At 48.4% G+C, this 21,566-nt stretch overlaps 2 protein-coding genes across 4 annotated transcripts; one reads left to right on the top strand and one right to left on the bottom strand.

Annotated features, from left to right (window-relative positions):
* The first annotated feature begins 944 nt into the window (after nucleotides 1-944).
* On the top strand, nucleotides 945-3,004 carry KCNJ11 (potassium inwardly rectifying channel subfamily J member 11). Of its 3 annotated transcripts, none has more exons than XM_007458779.1 (2): nucleotides 945-1,084; nucleotides 2,083-3,004. In XM_007458779.1, the coding sequence occupies exons 1-2, from the start codon at nucleotides 1,071-1,073 to the stop codon at nucleotides 3,002-3,004; spliced, it is 936 nt and encodes a 311-aa protein (XP_007458841.1). In that variant the 5' UTR covers nucleotides 945-1,070. The 3 variants fall into 3 exon arrangements, with proteins under 3 accessions (XP_007458841.1, XP_007458839.1, XP_007458840.1); XM_007458778.1 differs by lacking the exon at nucleotides 945-1,084 and adding an exon at nucleotides 1,838-1,911; XM_007458777.1 differs by lacking the exon at nucleotides 945-1,084 and having other exon boundaries at nucleotides 1,715-3,004.
* A 5,155-nt stretch (nucleotides 3,005-8,159) lies between these two features.
* On the bottom strand, nucleotides 8,160-19,510 carry NCR3LG1 (natural killer cell cytotoxicity receptor 3 ligand 1). The gene is made up of 6 exons (XM_007458795.1): nucleotides 19,393-19,510; nucleotides 17,825-18,172; nucleotides 12,297-12,623; nucleotides 9,729-9,757; nucleotides 8,815-8,934; nucleotides 8,160-8,165 (listed from the first exon to the last, which is right to left on the bottom strand). Exons 1-6 carry the CDS (start codon nucleotides 19,508-19,510, stop codon nucleotides 8,160-8,162), a joined length of 948 nt encoding a protein of 315 aa, XP_007458857.1.
* Between the last annotated feature and the right edge of the window lie 2,056 nt (nucleotides 19,511-21,566).

Below are 21,566 nucleotides of genomic sequence, written 5' to 3'. Positions count from 1 at the left end.
AACTACTGAGCCTGCACTCTAGAGCCTGCGAGCCACAACTACTGAACCCGCGTGCCACAACTACTGAAGCCCAAGTGCCTAGAGCCCGTGCTCCACGGGCCACCACAATGAGAAGCCTGCGCACCTCAACGAAAAGGAGGCCCCTCTCGCTGCAACTAGAGAAAGCCCACGCACAGCAACGAGACCCAACACGGCCAAAAATAAACAAATAGATTTAAATTTTTAAAATAAATAAATAATAAAATAAGATATAATAAAATGCAGGGGTGGGATTGAAAGTGTGGGTCATGATTGAGAAGATGCAACCACCCAGGCTTCTGGGCTGCAGCATCCAGCATCCCCTGTAGTGGGTGTTAAACTATGTTTCTACACCTACTAAGGTACATCTCCACTCCCCGCCCCCCCCCCAGGAAGTCCGTGGCTTTCATCAGACCCTCAAGGGATTCGTGACTCTGAAAATGCTAAAATCATCGCCAAAGAAAAGAAGCGGTCAGTTAGGAGTCCTCGGGCCACCTAATCTCCCCGCCCCAACCCCAGTCACCAGGTTGGTGACACAGCTCCTCGATACCTCCTTTACCCACAAAGCCCAGGCGGATACTGACCCAACCCAGGATGGGAAAATTGCGGTGTGACCAGGGCGACAGGGCATCGGTCCCCAGAATGAGAGGGCGGGTCACGACTCCCTTCGCCCCGCCCCCGTCCCGCCCTGCCCCGCCCCGCCCTAATTTCTTAGCGTGTGGGCTGGGAGTTACCTCTTTCGTCCATCTGATTGGGCAAACTCCCAAGGCCAGACGAAGTGAGCCGGGAGAAGGAAGACGGTGGGAGGTGAATGGCGAGGGGCGGGGCTTGAGCTTGTGCCCGCCAGCCCTCCAGCCCAGGAATAGGTCGGGCTCCCCCTGGCGGCCCCCGGCCCCCACTCCACGCCTCCGGCGCTCGGTGTCCTCAATTCTCTACCCCACCTAGCACAGGTCGGTCTCCGCGGGCCGATTGACACACAGAAGGACCGGAGGACGGCCCTCCGCGAGCGCCCGGGCAGCAGGAGGGGGCGGGGAGGCGAGGACTGCGGCTTGATGAGCAGGAGCAGGTGCCGCGGCGAGGAGCGCGGTGGGGGCAGGGACGGAGCTGCGGGTGGGGTCGCGGCGCCGGCGTGCGCGCTGCCGGCGCGGAGCCGGGAGGCCGCGGCTTAGAGTGGGCCCCGCCAGCCAGGTCAGGTCGCGTTGGGGGCGAGCGGATCAGGAGTGGAGCTGGGTGGAGTGGTGACTCTGGCGGGCGGAGGATCCCAAGGAGACAGAGAGGACGAGAGCTAGAGGGAGATCGGAGAGCGGCGAGAGCGCTACGGAGGGTGGGGTAGGAAAGAGGTACCTGGAGGCGAGACGGTATGAAACTGGAGCTTGGAGGGGAGCCCGGGGCCCGAAATGGGTGAGGCGGGAAACACGGTGCGGGTTGTGTGGGGTGCGGTCGGTTGGTAAGATCCGGAGGTGTGACGTTCCCAGGTGGGAGAGGTGGGTTGAGAAAGAAGGCTGAGTGGGGAGAAGGGTCCTAGGGAGACGCGCAGGGCTGGCCAGCGAGTGGAGAGCTGAGCTGGGATCCAGAGCCAGGTGGGGACAGGCAGAGTGGGGGGCTCAGTAGGCAGTGGGCAGGTGGGCTGAGGTGTGAGGCTGGTATGAAGTGAAGGAGGGGCCGGCTGGAGCTGAGGATGAGTCTAGCCGGGGAGGCATCTCAGAAGTGAGGCCGGTGCAGACTTAGGGTAGTCCCAGGGCGGAAACCCCAAAGTAGGTTGAAGCAGGTGGTTGCTCCTCCCCCATGGGGAGACCTCTCCCTGGTGGTCGCTGGAGCCATGCTGTCCCGCAAAGGCATCATCCCTGAGGAGTATGTGCTGACGCGGCTAGCAGAGGACCCGACAGAGCCCCGGTACCGTGCCCGTGAGCGGAGAGCCCGTTTCGTGTCCAAGAATGGCAACTGCAACGTGGCCCACAAGAACATCCGGGAGCAAGGTCGCTTCCTGCAGGACGTGTTCACCACGCTGGTGGACCTCAAGTGGCCATACACGCTGCTCATCTTCACCATGTCCTTCCTGTGCAGCTGGCTGCTCTTTGCCATGGTCTGGTGGCTCATCGCCTTCGCCCACGGTGACCTGGCCCCTGGTGAGGGTGCTGCTGTGCCCTGCGTCACCAGCATCCACTCCTTTTCATCTGCCTTCCTTTTCTCCATTGAGGTACAGGTGACCATCGGTTTCGGCGGGCGCATGGTGACCGAGGAGTGCCCTCTGGCCATCCTGATCCTCATTGTGCAGAACATCGTGGGGCTCATGATCAATGCCATCATGCTGGGCTGCATCTTCATGAAGACTGCCCAGGCCCACCGGCGGGCTGAGACCCTCATCTTCAGCAAGCATGCGGTCATCGCCCTGCGCCACAGCCGCCTCTGCTTCATGCTGCGTGTGGGCGACCTCCGCAAGAGCATGATCATCAGCGCCACCATCCACATGCAGGTGGTGCGCAAGACCACCAGCCCTGAGGGCGAGGTGGTACCCCTCCACCAGGTGGACATCCCCATGGAGAATGGCGTGGGAGGCAATAACATCTTCCTGGTGGCTCCCCTCATCATCTACCACGTCATTGACGCCAACAGCCCACTCTATGACCTGGCGCCCTGCGACCTGCACCACCATCAGGACCTTGAGATCATCGTCATACTGGAAGGTGTGGTGGAAACCACGGGCATCACCACCCAGGCCCGCACCTCCTACCTGGCCGACGAGATCCTGTGGGGCCAGCGCTTTGTACCCATCGTGGCCGAGGAGGATGGCCGCTACTCTGTGGACTACTCCAAGTTTGGCAATACCATCAAAGTGCCCACGCCGCTCTGCACGGCCCGCCAGCTGGATGAGGACCCCAGCCTGCTGGATGTCCTGACCCTCGCCCGCGGGCCCCTGCGCAAGCGCAGCATGGCCGTGGCCAAGGCCAAGGCCAAGTTCAGCATCTCTCCAGATTCCCTGTCCTGAGCCCTGCTCCCTTGGGCCCCCCTCCTCATGTGCGTGCAGGCCAGTGTGGCATGGTATGTAGAGTGGACGTAGTGCGGGCCCCTCGGCCAGGCCAGGACCTGTTAAGAGGCTGGGCCCTCCTCATCTCAGCCTCCCCGCCTGCTGCTTGCCCAGGGTGTTGCAAGGCACTTGTCGCTACTCTATTTCTGGTCTCAGCAGGAGCCTGTACCGGGTTATTTTTGTCCCTGCTCCTCCCAGCCCCAACTCAGGACTGGCTTTCCCCACCACCCTGCCCCAGGCTAGGGGAGCTGTGGGAAGTGTCAGGCCCTAAAGCTGGGACTCCATCTAGTCCTTGGCCCCCACGACCGACCGGCTGCAAGCTGGACGGGTGGCTGGGGAAGAACAGTCCCCAGATGGGAGGCCTGCTGCTCTGTTTCTGTGGCCCTGAGAGATGCCTGTGGTGAGGCCCCAGCCCCTACTTGGTCCCTGAAAAGGTGATGGCCAAAAGGGTGGGCCTGGCCTGCTGGGGAGGGCAGGCAATGAGGGAGCACAGTCTAGCTGGAGGGCTGGAGATGTGGAGCCTCCCTGGGGTGGGCTTGGCAGAGAGGAAATGGCACCGGGAGGCTTACCTTGCTGAGCCCTGCCCAGGCACGGGGAAGGGGAGACGGGCCCCTTACCCCTGACCCCAAGCCTTCTTCAACGGGGGCTCCAGGGGCTGGAGCTGCTGCACCTGCCTGCTCCCATTCTGTTCCCGGCCCCGGGAGGCTGGAGTGGGCTGGGGCAGACCCTGGCATGCCAAGCTGAAAGAGGCTGGGGAGAGACTGGGGTCCTGGGCCCACCACGCTTGGCAGGCCTCAGACTACTCTGGCCTGGCTCCCCCGCCGTCCGGTGGCTGCCACTCACTTTGTCCAGAGGGTAGTCATGGAGGGCCTTTGGGTTGCTAGAAAAGGAGATGTTGGAAAGCTCAGGATGGAGGGGGTGTGTGAGGTCCCTGAGGCAAAAAGGCCCTGGGTCCTGACAGGCTTGACCCCCAAGCCGGACTCTTGGAGCAGTGCTGTGTGTACTTGCCCAGAATTCTGCCTTCTCCACTGTCAATAAAGCCTCCCCCTTCGTGACCTAAACTCTGGGCTGTTCTTGCTGGTGGGCAGGGAGAGCAGGGGCTGGCAGCTGCCAGCCTACATCTCAGAGGCACCATGGACCCCAGCTGGGAGGCCAGGAAAGGGACCTGGGGCTGGCCCTCTTCCCCCGGTTCAGAGACTTCCCCTTCCTGCCTTTGGTAGCCCAGCCCTATCTGACCATCTCCGTTGGGCACCCATCAGGCTTATAGCCCTGAGCCCTGCCTCCACTCCCAGGGGGCTGATGGAAGGCCGAGGGGCTCAGGAGAGAGGCGGGTATGTCACAGGCATTAGTGTGGCAATTGGAGCGTTAGCTCTCAAAACAGTTGCTTGAGTTCTAAGACCTTGGTCACATAACTTAACCTCTCTGTGCCTCAGTTGCCTCATCTATAAAGTGGGGATACTACAAGTACCTACCTCATAGAATTGTTGGAGTAAGTGAAAAGCGTTATGTCAAATGCTTGAGTGCCTCATCCATAATAAGTGCTCAATAAATGTTAACTGTTGAGACTGCTATTCAATCAGCCACGTGATGAGACCACTGAGCAAGCAAATGCTGAGAGAAGGTGCTATTATATGTCCCCTGGTGATGCGTTTCTCTGCCTGGTCTTACTTTTTACACAATGTCCCCTCCCAGCTCAGACCCCGACGACAGGGGCTGTGACTGCAACTGTTACCTGGGCTTCTTGTCTCCATCTCATCCTCTGCTCACCATCTGCCATGTAGCCACCAGAGTGGTCTTATTAAAAGACGACATTCTCTCCAACGTCAAGTGCCTCCAGTAGCTCCTCATCACCTTCTGGTCAAGGCTAGACCTGTGACCAGTCATTTCAGGCTTTGCCTGCTTCCCAGCCTTACAGCTTACTGTTCTCTGGCCAGGACACTGTGCAACCACCCGTCCCGCTGGCAGACTCAGTATCCCCTCCTTGTATTTATCTTCCTACACCTGAGCTTTTGCTTATTTATTCCCTTTGCCTGGAATGCCCAAGCCTCATCTCTACCTGTTGAAATCCATTAAGGTCCAAGCCAAATGATGCCTCCTTGAAGCCTCCCCTGATTCCTCTAGAAAGTGATGGTCCCTTCCCTTCCTCTGTGCTTGTGGGCATTCTACTTTTGCCTGTGTTTATGGGTCCGTCTCCCCATCCCCAAGTCCATGGCTCCTTGAGGTCAGGGACTGTGCCTGATTCAGCCCTGTGACTGGCCCTGAGTAAGTGCTGAATGAATGAATGAATGGTGGATAATGTACAGGACAACAAGCCAAGGTCAATGCTGCAGTTTGAGGCCTGCAGAGGGCTGTGGCTGGATCAGTGAGAGTTTGTCCCAGGCTACTCCAGAGGCAGGCCTGAACAGCCAGGAAGCTGCTGGTCGAAGCTCTAAGATGCCCCCTCTCTGCACCCACAGACCCCCCCCAACATTGATTCTTTGATGAGCTGACCTGTTTCTGGTTTAGAGGAAGAAGGGATGAGAAGCTACTCAGAGCTGGCCCAGAGTTCTGGGGACAGTGCCTGGCTCTTGGGACTCAGCTTGACTGTCCTTAAGACCAGAGCAGGAGGCCAGACTCAACTAATGAGAAGCCCCTGGGCAGCACCTTCTCTGAGGACCATCCAGAGTAACCTTCCTCCACTCCCTCACGCACCTTAAACAGCTGGTGACAGTGAACCGGCAGAACTGAGGGCTCAGCGCCACCTGCTGACCACAGACAAGACCTACTTGATCCCCAAAACTCAGAACCACTGGTCCTAGGCTTTCCGCTCTGAGACCCCTAGCCTTTAGGCTTAGCTCAGGGAGGAGCTGGAAAGTTCCAGGCATGGAGGGACAGCTGGACCAGACCTTCCTTGACACCCTCCACCGGATGTTCTTGTCCACTGACAGTGCTCCCACCATTTGGGGGCACCCCCTTTTTAAGGCACTTGTCTAAACTAGACAAGGGAGCTCCCCTGAGCTCCACTCAGCCCAGCAGGAACTTTTGTGAGAATTTTGTTTCTGATATTCCGCCTCGAGGACAGCACTGGGTGTCACGTGAGAGCAGATGTAGCAGTCCAAGCTCATCCACACCCTGTGTGCAGAACTGGCTCTCCAGATCCCAAGGATGTATCTCAGGTCACTGTGGTCCAGTGCTGACAGAGGCACTGTTCTCTGGGTTTGCAGATGAGGAGCCGGGATCAGACTTGGTGTTAACTTGCTAACATCTCACAGCTAGTAAGTGGCAGGCCCAAGATTTGAACCCGAGTCTGTCTCAAACCACAGCCCTGCTCCCTTCCCCCTGCTGCACAGTCCCAATTCCTGAGCGCCACCTTTCTCTAGGGGTGCCACCTTGATCTCAAGCGTCATGTCTCTAGACCAAGAACAGGAAGGGAAAGCCTAACTCAGGAAGGTCCCAGATTTGAGACTGACACAGACTCAGCTATGATACGTGACAGCCTAGATCACGTCCAAAACACCAAGGGAGCCAGAGGGACTGTTAACTGAGTCCAAGCTTGTACTGCTCGCCACATGCCAGGCCAATAAATCAAGAGACGAGTTGTTGGGGCAAAGAACAGCGACTTTATTCATAAAGCCAGCAGACGGAGAAGGTGGTGGGCTCGTGCCCCTGAGAACCATTTTGCATGAGTTAGAAATTCAGGCTTTTATACTAAAAGGGGAGGGGGTAAAGTCAAACATGTCCTGGTTCCTGTCAGCCTCCAGAGCGTATGTGTTAATTTCTTCCTCCCTGCAGTCATTCACAGGTGGGCCTGGTCAGGATGTTTCCTTTGAGCTAAACAAAGGTATTTTAGCTTAATACTCATTACGTGGGAGGCAGGGTTCCCAGGGATGGACCATTATGTATAATTTAAGCTTATAGGCAACATCCCTTTAGTGATTAACTTGTAATAGAATACAAAGTTTCTTCCCTATTACAGGACCTCACCAACACTTTCTCCCACCCATGTGTATGATGAACCCTCCATCTTCCGCCTTCTTGCAAATGGACTGGGGTCCCTACCTTCCAGGCTACCTTCCCCACAGCCAGTCAGGTGGCAATGCAGACTAATGGGGCACATCTGCCACTCCTGTCTGTCCCCAACTCACACCAGGTGTTGTGACATGTGTCCTGGGCCTCAGTCCTGAGTTCAAGAGAGGAGGGAAGCCAAGCCACCCTCTTCCAGTAGTGAAACTGAATTGCTAGTCGGGGAAAACTAGCCCACTAGCCACACTGGAAACCTGCTCAGGCCTAATGCCTCTGGATTTGGCATCTCCAGCCAGTCACCGCATGGCCCACATGTGGCCCACTAAGGTGGACCTCCAGCCTTTCTGCTGGGGAGGACTCACCTAGCTTCTATAGAACCCATTCTCCTCAGGTAGCATCCTCCCAGCTCTGTCCTGCTCTTGAGTTCCTCTCCAACATCTTCTTTTAGGGAGAACTTTCCTAGGGAGCTTGCTGCAGGGAGTAGCCCTGGCTCCCCACACATCTCTGGGCTCACCTTTGAGGTGTCCCCAGGTCCAGTGGCAGACACCCTATTGTACCAAGACATGCAGAAGACTTGGGGGAAGAAGACATGAATGCTGCTGACCCTAGACTGGGGCAGGCCTGAAGAACAACAGATCTGTTCCAACCTGAAAGGAGTTGCGGAAAGGCCGAACAATGGGATTAAGGTCAGAACTGAGTTCCAGAGAGTGGGTTTGTTGCATCAGAATCTAGATTACTGGCATCCTCTGCGCCAGGACCACCTGATTGGGGCATTGTACATCTTCATCTACCTATACCCTACTCTATTTCCACTCTGGGCTGGCCCAACTCTGGAGTGATGTGAAAGGCAGGCCACCTAGACTGGCCAACTTGGGTACAGGAGTGTGAACTTCTGTCTGTCCCCCATACTTAGGTCTTTCCAGGCACTGATGCCAATGAGTGAAACAGTGATACACTACACAATTTATTACGCAGCCCTGCCTCTGTGTACTCTTCACTTGATCAACTCCAGTTTTTCCCATAATGCCATTATTATTGGGGAAGGGAAGATACTCCAGCGTAAACCAGACGGAAGTAAATAACTACAGTTCTGACTGAAACTTTGACATAGGTCTTACACCTGTGAAGGGAGGAAGAAGGGACGATTGGCTAGCAAGAGCGTCAGATGACAGTGCAACTCCAAGAAAATCTCAGCCACCCCAACAGGGAGCTCCAAAGATTCCTGCCTTGATCAGCCATTGGCTGGCCAGGAGAGCATGGCATAAGCTCAAAAGCTACAGCAGATCCCTGAGATGCCATAGCTGGAACATGGTGGCTAAGTACACTCTTGATAGCAGGCTCTGTCTTGGAGGGGCTCTCAGCAGCACATCTCCATGGCAACCACACTTTTGGGTCAAAATTCAACTTCCTGGGGAGCTGTATCAGTTAGCTTTTGCTATGTAACAAACCACCCTAAAACACAGTGGCAAAACAAATTAAAAAATAAAATAAACAAGAAAAACCCCACAGTGGCTTTGAAAAAATAAGTATTTCTCAAAAAAACAAAGAAAGAAAAACAAAGGGACTTCCCTGGCGCTCCAGTGGTTACGACTCCACGCTTCCACTGTAGGGGACACGGGTTCGATCCGTGGCCGGGAAAATTAAGATCCCACATGCTGTGACACAGCCCACCCACCAAAAAAAGAAAAAGAAAGAGAAAAAATAAGTATTTCTCATGCATTTGAGAGTTGGTTCTGTTGATGCTGATGATCTTAGCTAGATTTGCTTACATGTCCGGTGGCTGTCATCTGATCTAGACTGGCCTCCACTAGAGCAAATAGCTCCAGCTTCCAGGGTCTCTCATCCTCTAGCAGGCTCTGATTCCGGTGTCTCTCACCCTCCAGCAGGCTCTGTGAATCAGTTGGCCAACTTTAGACAAACAGCGTTTTTTCTTGATTAATCGATTGTTCTGCTTTTCCTAAAGCATTTATAATGAGATATGTTAGCTATTGCACAGATTCTGCCTTGGCAGGCTCATAAATAACTGGAGGCAATTCTATTACCTAGAACCATTTAACCAACACATTTACACTGGTCTTAACAACAGCTTGAGTTATTTTATTTGCTACGTGGGCCAGAGGGATAAACATGTTTGGAAACATGTTTTAGTTTGGAAACACCCTCGCTAGGGTTAGAAGTTCTTGGTTAAACCAGTAAAATCTGGGTGGTAAGTTATTTCATTGAGCTATTAACAAAATATGAGCAACTGGGGGAAGGAATTCCCCTCTCTGAGCTGTGGATTCTACATGTGAGAACACTAGTGCAGCCCACATCATTCACAGGCCTGGTGTGAACAATGAGGTCAGGTTTGATTTACAGTGAGACTTTATTATGAGAAGGCAGAGGGGCTTTACAATGCATCTCCCCAGAGTCCCAGGCCACCACATGGAGACCAAATGAGACAGTTCCTCCCCAACACATCAGAAAAAGCCACACACCATAAACACACTTAGAATATCCCAGCATCAACCCTGAGAACTCCCCAACACCATGAATTGGCCATGAATTCTGAATTCCCAGAGCCTACTCCAAAACATAAGTCTAAACTTTGCTTTGCAGCCTCTTACCTTTTCCAAAGAAAAAAATATAAAAATAAAATTAATACGATCAGTCCAGTAGAGATCAATCCAATACACAAACTGACACAAACTGACTCAGTTTTCTTCTCAGATTCTGCAGAGAGAAAGAAGAGGAGAACATTAAGAGGAAACCTACAGGTAGGGGCCGAAGAAGACCACACGACTGCTTCTAGGATCTGTGTGGCTGTGTATCATCTTCCCTGTCAGAGATAGAACCACCAACCTTCTGCCACACGTCTTTGCATCCTCCATCCTATCACTTAACACCTCCACACATCAAACAGCCTGCTTAGCACTTGCCAGAAAAACACCGCAATATCAAACACCACATACAATATACACATGCCATGCACATGTTCAAAGCTTCCATACTACTACACTACCCTGTATCACTTGTATACTGCTATAGACTGAATGTCCATCTCCCCTCAAAATTCTTATGGTGAAATCCTAATGCCCAATATGATGGTATTAGAAGGTGGGGCTCTGGGGAGCTTTAGGTCATGAGGGTGGAGCCCTCATGAGTCAGATTAGTGCCTTATAAAGGAGGCCCTCGAGAGATCCCTCACCCCTTCCACCATGTGAGGACACGATGAGAAGTCTGAAACCTGGAAAAGGGCTCTCACTTAGCCATTGTGGCACACTAATCTCAGAATTCCAGCCTCTAGAACAGTGAAAAATAAAGTTCTGTTGTTTATAAGTGACCCAGTCTGTGGCAATTTGTTGTACTGGGTTGGCCAAAACGTGCCTTCGATTTTTAAGTAAAAATAAAAGACACATTTTTCATTTTCACCAAGAACTTATTGAACAATGTATTCACCCTTTTGTTCCACTAGCTTCTGTTTTTCAGGCAACTTCATAATTCCATCTTCCCAAAACTTTTTATCTTTTTGAGCAAAGAACTGTTCCAGGTGCCTTTTATGTCTTCCAGGGACTAGCTTCTGTTTTTCAGGCAACTTCATAATTCCATCTTCCCAAAACTTTTTATCTTTTTGAGCAAAGAACTGTTCCAGGTGCCTTTTATAGTCTTCCAGGGAATTGAAATTTCTTCCATTAAGAGAATTTTGTAAAGACCTAAATAAATGGAAATCCAAAGGTGCAATGTCTGGTGAATACAGCAGATGAATCAGAACTTCCCAGCCAAGCTGTAACAGTTTTTGCCAGGTCATCAAAGAAACATGTGGTGTTACATTATCCTGATGGAAGATTATGTGTTTTCTGTTGACTAACCCTGGATGCTTTTCGTTGAGTACTCCTTTCAGTTGGTTTAATAGGGAGCAGTACTTGTTGGAATTAATCGTTTGGTTTTCCGGAAGGAGCTCGTAATAGAGGACTCCCTTCCAATCCCACCATATACGCATCACCTTCTTTGGATGAAGACTGGCCTTTCGTGTGGCTGGTGGTGGTTCATTTCGCTTGCCTACGATCTCTTCTGTTTCACGTTATTGTACAGTATCCACTTTTCATCGCCCGTCACAATTTGTTTTAAAAACAGAACATTTTCGTTATGTTTAAGTAGAGAATCACATGCAGAAACACGGTCAAGAAGGTTTTTTTTGCTTAACTTATGTGCAACCCAAACATCAAAGAGACGAACATAACCAAGCTGGTGCAAATGATTTTCAACGCTTGATTTGGATATTTTGAGTATGTCGGCTATCTCCCGTGTGGTATGTTGATTGTTCTCAATTAATGTCTTGATTTGATCGCTGTCAACTTCAACTGGTCTACCTGACCGTGGAGCATCGTCCAGCAAGAAATCTCCAGCAGGAAACTTCGCAAACCACTTTCGACACCTTTGATCAGTCACAGCAACCTTCTCCATACATTGCACAAGTCTTTTTTGCATTTCGGTTGTGTTTTTACTTTTCTTGAAATAATAAAGCATAATATGCCAAAAATGTTGCTTTTTTTCTTCCATCTTCAATATTAAAATGGCTACATAAAAATTCACCAATTTTGATGTCTTTTTTTAAATGCACACTGATATGACAGCTGTCACGTACAATCTAACAAAATTGTTTTGAATGAAGTTAAAGACAACTAAGTGCTAATAGAGCCATCTTATGGAAAAAAACGAATGAACCCTTTGGCCAACCCAATAGCAGCCCATACGGACTAAGACATATACATATCACCCAGACAAATCCCTTATACCATACACACAAAGCATATTTCAATTTCATATTCCCCATGCCCCACACATATCCTAAACACATCCCTGCACACATCACCCACCCACACAATCCCTAGTCCTTACTTCCAGGAACAATTTCTCTCTCCCTTCAGGGCCATCCCAAGCCCCACCTGGCACACCCTGACCACATTTCCCAGGGCCACTAGTTAGCCTCTGCCTTCCTTACCTCCCTCACCTCTAGGCAGATGCATTGGACCAGCAGGACCAGAGCCATGACTCTGGAAGCCAGGTCATCACCACTCTCTACCTATTAGACCATCTGTCCCGGCTTAAGGACCTAATCTGGACTGCTGACTCTCGGGCTGAGCTACACCAGACCAAGCTTTCTCTCCTTCCCAACTGGCCCCCATAATCCCCTAGACTATGTGGGAAACAAAGTTGATATTATACTCCCCTCAAGATGAAGAGTTGGGGAAATGTCTACGGGGCTGCTTACCTATCAGAATCAGGGTGAAGTTGAAACTCTGGCACATGAGTGAGGATACATGCCATACCACACACTGGTAGATGGTCGCATTGTCTTCCAGAGAGGGCTTCAGCCTCAAGTAGCTAGTGATATTAAATGTGCCATCCTTATTCTTGATGGGGGGGCCAGTGATAATGTCCTCAGAAATCTCCTGGAACCGGGGATCCTTCTGGGTCCACCTTTTCCACGTTATGTTAATATCCTCTGGGTAGAATCCACTTGACTTACACAAAATATGTTTGTCTTCATTATCTTTCACCACGGCTTGCTCCAGAAACAAGCTACTGACTGGGTGAGCTGCCAGGGGAGAGAAATCGTGCCTTGAGGGTAGGTAGGGACTTGCTTATTATCAGCCCAATGTCAGACCCATGGCAAGCCTTCAGGAAAGGTGAGTAAACTGAATGGTATTCTGCCTAGGCTAAATGTTCTGGGTATGCTGGTCCCAGTGCTGGCAGGGTGCCGATATGCTGTGACCCCGAAACTCACAGCAGTTTTATAAAGCAGAGTTTCTTAAGCCCCTCTGTGTCACAGACACGGTTGAGAATCTGAGGAAAGCCTTGGAACAGTGTTGGGGCAGAGACTGCTAATTGCTGCGAATCTCTATTCTTCAGTAACACCTCCAAGTTAAAGCTACTCCTCCCACCTTTCTCTGCAGCTGGGTGTAGGCATGTGAACTAAGGGTCTGGAAGTTTGGATGTGTTCAGAAGTAGTGAGAGCAACTTCTAAGAAGTCTCCTGAAATAACAAGAGTATCTTAAAGAAAAGAACAGTGTCTCTCCCCCTCCACTTCTTCCTTCCTGCAGAATGGCTGCAATACCACGTCATGGCTGCAGATGGAGAAGACATTTCCAAGCACAAGGTGGAAATGCAGGGTGAGGATGGCAAAGTGATGACATAAAAGGATCCTGGGTCCTAGATGATCACAGAACTGCCATACATGCCCTGGTTTGGCTACATTTTTTTTTGTTTTGCTGTATGCAGGCCTCTCACTGTTGTGGCCTCTCACATTGCGGAGCACAGGCTCCGGACGCGCAGGCTCAGCGGCCATGGCTCACGGGCCCAGCCGCTCTGCGGCGTGTGGGATCTTCCCGGACCGGGGCACGAACCCGTGTCCCCCGCATCGGCAGGCGGACTCTCAACCACTGCGCCACCTGGGAAGCCCCTGGCTACATTTTTGTGAAAGGAAAATAAACTACCTTCTTAAAAGCACTATTGACTTCTGGCTTCCCTCTGACATGTAAAGACCTAAAGTCATCACTTCTATCCTCATAACAGGAAAAAAAAAGCTGAGCTGAACAAACTGTAAATCCACAGCTTTTCTTAGATCCATCAGAGAACTGAGGTGACAGGGCAAACCACCACCCTGAGAAAAGACAGGCAGATTGAGAGAATCACAGCCGAGATCATAAAACCTTAAGCAGAAGGTACTGGAGTAATAAACTGGTCGACACACTTGAGCAGTAACTCTGACAAATTGCTAAAGGATAAGTGTGGACTAGATTGAGAATAAAAAACTCCTCAAGGCCCAGTCTTAGGCGGGGTCACAACACTTTCATGAGTTTTACCTCCCAGAATCCCACCACACTCTCACTGTGAAGATCCAAGAAAAATTCCCTCCTATGTTGAGCAATGGGGAGAGGAAAAGTAACTATTTAAAAATATACCCAGTGCATTCTCCATAATAAAGGATGCTCTCAAGGGAAAAGACTTTGCCAGAGTCTTGCCTGACTTGGGATAGTGATGATTAGCCAACTCCAGCCCCCTCTAGCCTTCCCGCCTCACCTAGAAACACTTCTGAAGGTGAGACAACCTAGGGGCTCAGGCAACTCAAAAGAATGAGATTTAACCATAAGAGCATAGACTGCTTCTCCTCCACAACACCTTACCACTATATCAACAGAGTTCCAGAATGATAACAGATTACAACTGAGAGAGCTGTTAAACACAGGCTCTGTTTAAGGTGTTCATAGGGAAATTCAAACAAAACAAGGAAGGGGGAAAACTCTGGCACCTACAGGTACAGCATTAACACTAAACACAGCCTAACGCCTAGCCAAAGCAACATAGACTCTCACACCAAAAGCCTATTCACCTCAGTTCTTACTACCTGATACAAGATATCTGGTTTTCAACAAAAAATTACAAGGCGTGCTGAAAAGTATGAAAAGACAAAGCAAGCCTCAGAACCAGACTCTAGTATGACACAGATTTTAGAATTATCAGATGGAGAATTCTAAATAATGATTAAAATGCTAAAAGCACTAATGGAAAAAGCAGACAATATGCAAGAACAAATGGATAATGTAAATAGAGAGATGGAAACTTTAAGAAAGAATCAAAAGGAAATGCTAGAAATCAAAAACATTATAAAAGAAATGAAGAATGCCTCTGATGGGCTCATCAGTAAACTTCACAGTGCCAAGGAAAGAATCAGCTAGCTTAAAAATGTCAATAGAAACTTCCCAAACTGAAATGCAAAGAGAAAAAAGAATGGGGAAGAAACCAGAAGGGAACAGAAAGAATATCCAAGAACTGTGAGATGACAGCAAAAGGTAACATATGTAACAGGAATACCAGAAGAAGAAAAGAGAAAGGAGCAGAAGAAACATTTTGAAAAATAATGGCTGAGAATTTTCCAAAATTAATGACAGACACCAAAGCACAGATCCAGGAAGCTCAGACAACACCGAGCAGAAAAATACCAAAAAAAGAAAAAAAAAATCTACACCTAGGTATACCATATTCAAAATGCAAAAAAACAAAGAGAAAATCTTGAAAGAAGCCAGAGGAAAAAACTAACTTACCTATAGAGGAACAAGGATAAGGATGACATGGGACTTCTTAAATGCAAGAAAGAAGAGAGTGGAGTGAAATATTTAAAGTATTCGAAGAAAGAAAACCCCACCAATCTAGACTCCTATATCCAGAAGAATTACTCTTCAAAAATGAAGTATACTTTCTCAGACAGACAAAAACTGAGGAAATCTGTCACCAGTAGACCTGCTTTGCTACATGTTAAAAAGAAGTTCTTCAGAGAGACGGAGAATGGTATAGGTCAGAAACTAGACTCTACAAAAAGAAAGGAAGAGTGTCAGAGAAGGAATAAATGAAGACAAAACAAAACATTTATTTTTCTTATGCTTAACTGATCTAACAGATCATTGTGTTCATTCAAAATAATAATAGCAACAATGTACTGGGTGGTTATAGCATATGAAAAAGTTAAATGAATGACAGTAATGTTATAAGAGATGGGAGAGAAGAACTGGAAATACTCTGTTATTAAGTACCTGTACTACCCATGGAGCAATACAGTGTTATTTGAAAGCAGACTTAAATTAGTTGTAAATGTACACTGCAAACTCTAGGACAACCATTAAAATAAATTTTAAATAAGTATAATTGATATACAGAGAAAAGAGAGAAAATGATATCATATCAAATATTCAATTAAAACCAGAGAAGGGGGGCTTCCCTGGTGGCGCAGTGGTTGAGAGTCCGCCTGCCGATGCAGGGGACATGGGTTCGTGCCCCAATCCGGGAAGATCCCACATGCTGCGGAGCGGCTGCGCCCGTGAGCCATGGCCGCTGAGCCTGCGTGTCCGGAGCCTGTGCTCCGCAACGGGAGAGGCCACAGCAGTGAGAGGCCCGCGTACCGAAAAAAAAAAAAAAAAACAGAGAAGGCAGAAAAAGAGGCAGAAAATTAAATTTAAAAAATTTTAAAAACAAAGGGCACCAAATAGAAAACAGATACAAACACAATACTTATCAGTCCAACTATATACACAATCACTTTAAATGAATGGTCTAACTACATCAACTAAAAGACAGAGACTGCCAGAGTGGATTAAAAAAAGACTCAAACATGTGCTTTCTACAAGAAACCCACTTTAAATATGAGGACCCAAATAGATTAAAAGTAAAAGGATTGAGAAAGATAAGCCATACTAATACTAACCCAAAGAGAACTTGAGTAGCTATATGAATTTCAAAGTAGCCTTCAGAACAAGGAAAATTATCAGGGGAAAAAAAACTAAGGAAATCTGAATAAACTATGGACTTTAATGAATAATAATGTGTCAATATTGGTTCATCAATTATAACAAATATACCATAAATACAAGATGATACTAATGGGGCACATGGGGTGCGGAGGTAAGAGTAATATGGGAATTCGGTACTAACTTTCCAATTTCTCTGTAAATCTAGAACTCTTCTAAAAAATAAAGTGTATCTAATTTTTGGAAAAAAAAAACCTTTTATTTTAGGCTTTCTGTCAGTTGCAGAGGAAACAAATTCTAATATACATCCCCATTACCAAAATTAATATGTACAAAACATTCAAAGTCTTAAGTACAGTTATGGAAGGCTCACAGACACTGCCCCTCAGTTACAGGCTGAATTGTATGCCCCCTCCAAATTCATATGTTGAAGTCCTAATCCCTAGTCCTAGTCCCTCAGACTGTGACTATATTTGAAGGTAGGGTTTTTATTGAGGTTGGTAAGTTAAATGAGATCATTAGGTTGAATCCTAATCTAATATGACTGATGTCTTTATAAGAAGAGGAGATTAGGATACACAAACACAGAGGGAAGAGGGGGTGAAGACACAGGGAGAAGACAAGCACCTACAAGCCAAGGAGAGAGGCCTCTGAAGAAACCAACCCTGCTGTCACCTTGATCTCAGACTTCTAGACTCCAGAATTGTGAGAAAATAAATTTCTGTTGTTTAAGCCACCCAGTCAGTGGTGTTTTGTTATGGCAGCCCCAAGCTCATCCACAGAGTATCTGACCTATTTATAATAGAAGAAAGTGGAGCTCAAAAACGTGTTTAGGGAAAAGTGTTGTTATAAATCTTGACTGAGCACCTACCTGACAACAGCACTGGCTGAGCATTTTCATACATGATCTTGTGTAATCCTCAGAACACTATGAGGCAGGTATGACTTATCACCTCATTTTGTACATGGAAAATGAGGGAAAATTCATTTGCACGTGGGAAAATCCACGTGTAAAGATGTTAAATGGCTGTGACCCAATCACTCAGTTTGGAAGCAACAAAGTTAGATAGAATACGATTCAGATCCATGGAACCAGAGTGCAATCTCTCTCCTTCCCCACCTACCTTTCAGAGGTACCTCTTCAGTGAAGACCAACCGTCCACACACCAGGGAAATTAATTACATTGACTATCTTTTACTGCGAACTTAAAATGGGCCAAACACTATTCTAAGCATCTTCCTTGCATTTTTCATAGCCTCTTCCCTACAATCAATCCTCTTAGAAAAGTACTGTTACATTTGTTTAGAGGGAAGGGCATTGAGATTCTGCGTGATTAATAACTTGTCCAAAGTTGTCTAGAAGTCCATGGAAGCCCAGGGCTCAAACCCACGTCTATGTGACTCCTAGGCCCGTGCTCTGCTCCACTTGACCCATCTACATCTCCACCCCAAGCCCCATCACCATGGGAATCATAGGGCACTGCCCTCAGGCACTCACCTACAACCTCCAGCCAGACTCTCCCCTGTGCCTTCTGAGGAGTGACCACCAACTCACATCGGTACTCTCCTGCTTCCCACAGTTGGACCCCAGGCAGCTGCAGTGAGGCATCCCCCCTCTTCAGCCTCCATGGAGACACGTTGGCTCCAGGTCGGAATGCCACTTTGTGGTCTCCAAAAAATTCAAACAGTTTGATCTCTATTTCAGACAACTGAGCCTTCCAAAACCAGGTGATACCCATACTGTTGATGTCCAGGTGTGGGAAACCAGGGATCTTGCAAAAGATAGTCGCATTTTCATTCAGGAAAACCATCTGAGTCTTCCCTGCCATCTCCACTTCCAGAAAACCTGGGGCAATATGAGAACTCTGTTATGGAAGACCCCTGGAAGAAACATAGGCCTGGGGCTCTAAAACATTGCCATATAATTGGAAACAACTTCTCTTTTTGTGGGGGTGGGGGGAGGGGTCTTCAGATACAAAGGCCCTTAGTTCATGGCCCCTCATTAGTCCACATAAACTCCTTCAACTTTGTTCTTTTTTTTTTTTTTTTTCTTTTTTCCCAAGATTGTTTTGGCTATGCTGGGTGCCTTGCAATTTCAGAGGAATTTGAGAAACAGTTTATCAATTTCTACAAAGAAGTCAGCTAAGTTTCTAATAGGAATTGAACTGAATCTGTAGATCAATTTGGCAAGTATTGCCATCTTAGCAATGTTGCTTCTAATCCACAAATGTGTTTGGGGGATGTGTTATGGACTGACTGTTTGTGTCCCCACCAGATTCATATGCTGTGGCCTAATCCCCAGTGTGATGGTATTTGGAGGAGGGGCCTTTGGGTGAGCCCTCATGAATCAGATTAGTGCACTTAGAAGAGACATGAGAGGGAGTTTCCTGGCAGTCCAGTGGTTTAGACTCTGTGCTTCCATTGCAGGGGACATGGGTTTGGTCCCTGATCGGGGAATTAAGATCCCACATGCCACGCAGCCAAAAAATAAATAAACAAAAAATAAGAGACATGAGAAATATGAGATATCTCTCCAAACCTGAGGATATAGTAAGAAAGTGTTCACCTACAAGCCGGTAAGGGGTCCCTCACCAGGAACCAAATCAGTCAGCACCTTGATCAGGGACTTCCCAGCTTCCAGAACTGTGGGAAATAAACTTGTTGTTTTGGCAGCATGCATGCGGGATCTTAGTTCCCCAACCAGGGATTGAACCCGTGCCCCCTGCAGTGGAAGCTTGGAGTCTCAACCACTGGACCACCAGGGAAGTCCCAGAGTAAATTTCCTATTTCACGCCTCTCCGTTCCAGCAACTGGCATGATGCAAGAGAGGCAGAGGTTTACAGAACATCAGAGCGCGTGCTCACAGGCTCCTACAAGTGCCGACTCTGCACATAGTCAGTATACAACTGTTGAATCAGTAAATGAATCCGCATTTCACAGTAGAGAGTTCAGGGTTGGTTGAGGCTTTTTAAGATATTTAGCCCCAGCCGGACTCGGACCTCACTGCGTAGCGAAAGCCACCCCTCCTCCCTCCCTGCCTCCTTCCTTCTTTCCCTCCTGCCCTACCTGCGGTGAGCAGCGTGCGCCCCAGAACCAGCACCAGAACCGGGAGCACAGCACGGAGCCCCACCACGTGGGGACGCCCGCCCTCTGCGCCACGGCCACAGCCTCCTGGAACCTGCATCCTCGAACTTCCTCTTAGTTTTCTTCCTTTTAGGAGTGGGCAGCTCCTAAGGAGTGGGTGGACGGAACATCTCTTGCGCGGTGACTGGAACTTTACGCAGAATTAGTTAATGGCGCATTTGCACCTTCTGCAATTCTGCGAGAAGTCGTTTTGGTTGCTCCGTTCACAGAGAAGGAAAGTTACCGCCAGCGCCTTGCCCAGCCACACCTCCACCGGCTGCGCGCGCGCGCGGGGAGTGGGAGCGGCGGGCAGTGGGCAGGCAGTCCCCGCCTCCGAGCGCGCCGGCCGGCAGGGGCACAGGATTCGCGTCAGCCTCTACTTTCGCTTTGTAAACTGAGGCCAGGATCCGATCGCCTGGGCACTGCTCTAAGGAAGATCCACTATGCAGGAGCGCATTGGGGGCAATTGTTCTTACCATCAGCATGATAAACTAACATTACCTTTTTTTTTTTTTTTTACGGTTCTGAAAAGTCATTCTTTATTTTGATACTGAGAAATGGATTATTTCCTGCCATATCAGTAAACAGAGGCTGTCACAGTCACCAGGGATTGTAGCCACCACCAGAAGGTAAGCTGGTGAGCCCTGAGGCAACTCAGGAAGGAAAGAATACCTGCCAACTAGCAGCCATCAGACCGCAGCCACTCCCTAAAAAACACAGGACACTGGCCCCAGATAGTTGAGGTACATATCAAAGGAATGATTTCAGTGAGCCCAGACTCTTGCATCTTCCCATACATAGAAATGGGCTTAATTCCTTAACCTGGGGTATCTGGTTTTTTTTAATTACAATAATCTTTTGATGTTCCCGACTATCTGCCCTTTGTTGCAAAACCCGCCCCCTCGCCTCCTTGGAGCAGTTTTCTCAGGGTTACTTGAGATGCTGCCTCCCGGGCTTGAGGTCCTAAAAATTCCCGCCTAATAAAACATAACTCAGCATTTACTTACATATACTACCAAATGTCAAATAGATAGCTAGTAGGAAGCAGCCGCATAGCACAGGGAGATCAGCTGGGTGTTTTGTGACCACCTAGAGGGGTGGGATAGAGAGGGTGGGAGGGAGACGCAAGAGGGAGGAGATATGGGGATATATGTATATGTATAGCTGATTCACTTTGTGATACAGAAGAAACTAACACACCATTGTAAAGCAATTATACTCCAATAAAGATGGTAAAAAAAAAAAACCCGTAACTTTTAGGTTGCGCGTATTTTTTCAGTCGACAATACAAAAAATAAACCCTTCAACCTGTAAAGGATGTCACCTGTTTTCATATTGTTTTAAAGCAAACTTATAGAATAGGAACATCTGCTACCAGCTCCAACTTACATTTCTTTAAAAAAAAATCTTATTATTACTGAAACCTAAAGCTAAATTTATATCTCCAGGATGCTTCAGTCAAATGTCTGAAAACAGCCCATTTCCCCTTACTAACCAAAACGTGGCTTGTGACCTCTCCAAGCAAAACAAAATGCTCAGTGATCAAGCTTTACAATCTCCAGACCACCTTTAAAATGAATTTAACTGCCAAGTTCAGAACACAAGTGGCATTTGCTGTTGTTATAAACGCACATATCTCTTTCTCCAGCATCTTGCATTCCAGTAGTCTCATTGATCCTATTTAATTATTTTTCTCACATCTTTAAAAAGAGTGTAACCTACAGAAACTCACAGGCAGACCTGGACTCAAATGCCAGCTACACCAGCTGCTCTTTGCAGGACAAAAGACAAGTTACCTCACCCCCTCTACCCCGACAGCCTCGATTTCCACTTCTCTAAAATTCTGGTCGTAAAATCTTCCCTGCAGGACTGTTGTAAGAATTACAGTATGCTGTGGGCTGTGGATCAAATCCCAATAAAGGGTAGTTTTATTGGCACAGGGAATTTTGAGTTAGTGGTACTGTCAGTAACTAAACAAATATTTACATTCTCCCTTATCTGCAGAACAAGCTCACTGTGGCCATATGACCAAGTTCTGACCCGATTAATATAAATGGAAGTGTTTTGTGTGCTTTCTGGGAAATGTCTTTAAAGGGAGGGATATGTTCTTTACCCTT

Source organism: Lipotes vexillifer, unplaced genomic scaffold (genome assembly GCF_000442215.2).
Source record: "Lipotes vexillifer unplaced genomic scaffold, Lipotes_vexillifer_v1.1 scaffold892, whole genome shotgun sequence".
In the NCBI taxonomy this organism is placed as follows: Eukaryota; Metazoa; Chordata; class Mammalia; order Artiodactyla; family Lipotidae; genus Lipotes; species Lipotes vexillifer.
Note: the sequence above shows the minus strand (reverse complement) of the source record. Positions and strands in the feature narration are given on the sequence as shown.

Coding starts and splice junctions, on each gene's coding strand:
- NCR3LG1 (XM_007458795.1), bottom strand. CDS start 19,510: ATGCAGGTTCCAGGAGGCTGTGGCCGTGGCGCAGAGGGCGGGCGTCCC. Junction 18,173..19,392: donor GCGCACGCTGCTCACCGCAG/GTAGGGCAGGAG, acceptor ATATTGCCCCAG/GTTTTCTGGAAGTGGAGATG. Junction 9,758..12,296: donor CTTCACCCTGATTCTGATAG/GTAAGCAGCCCC, acceptor TTCTCTCTGCAG/AATCTGAGAAGAAAACTGAG.
- KCNJ11 (XM_007458777.1), top strand. CDS start 1,838: ATGCTGTCCCGCAAAGGCATCATCCCTGAGGAGTATGTGCTGACGCGG.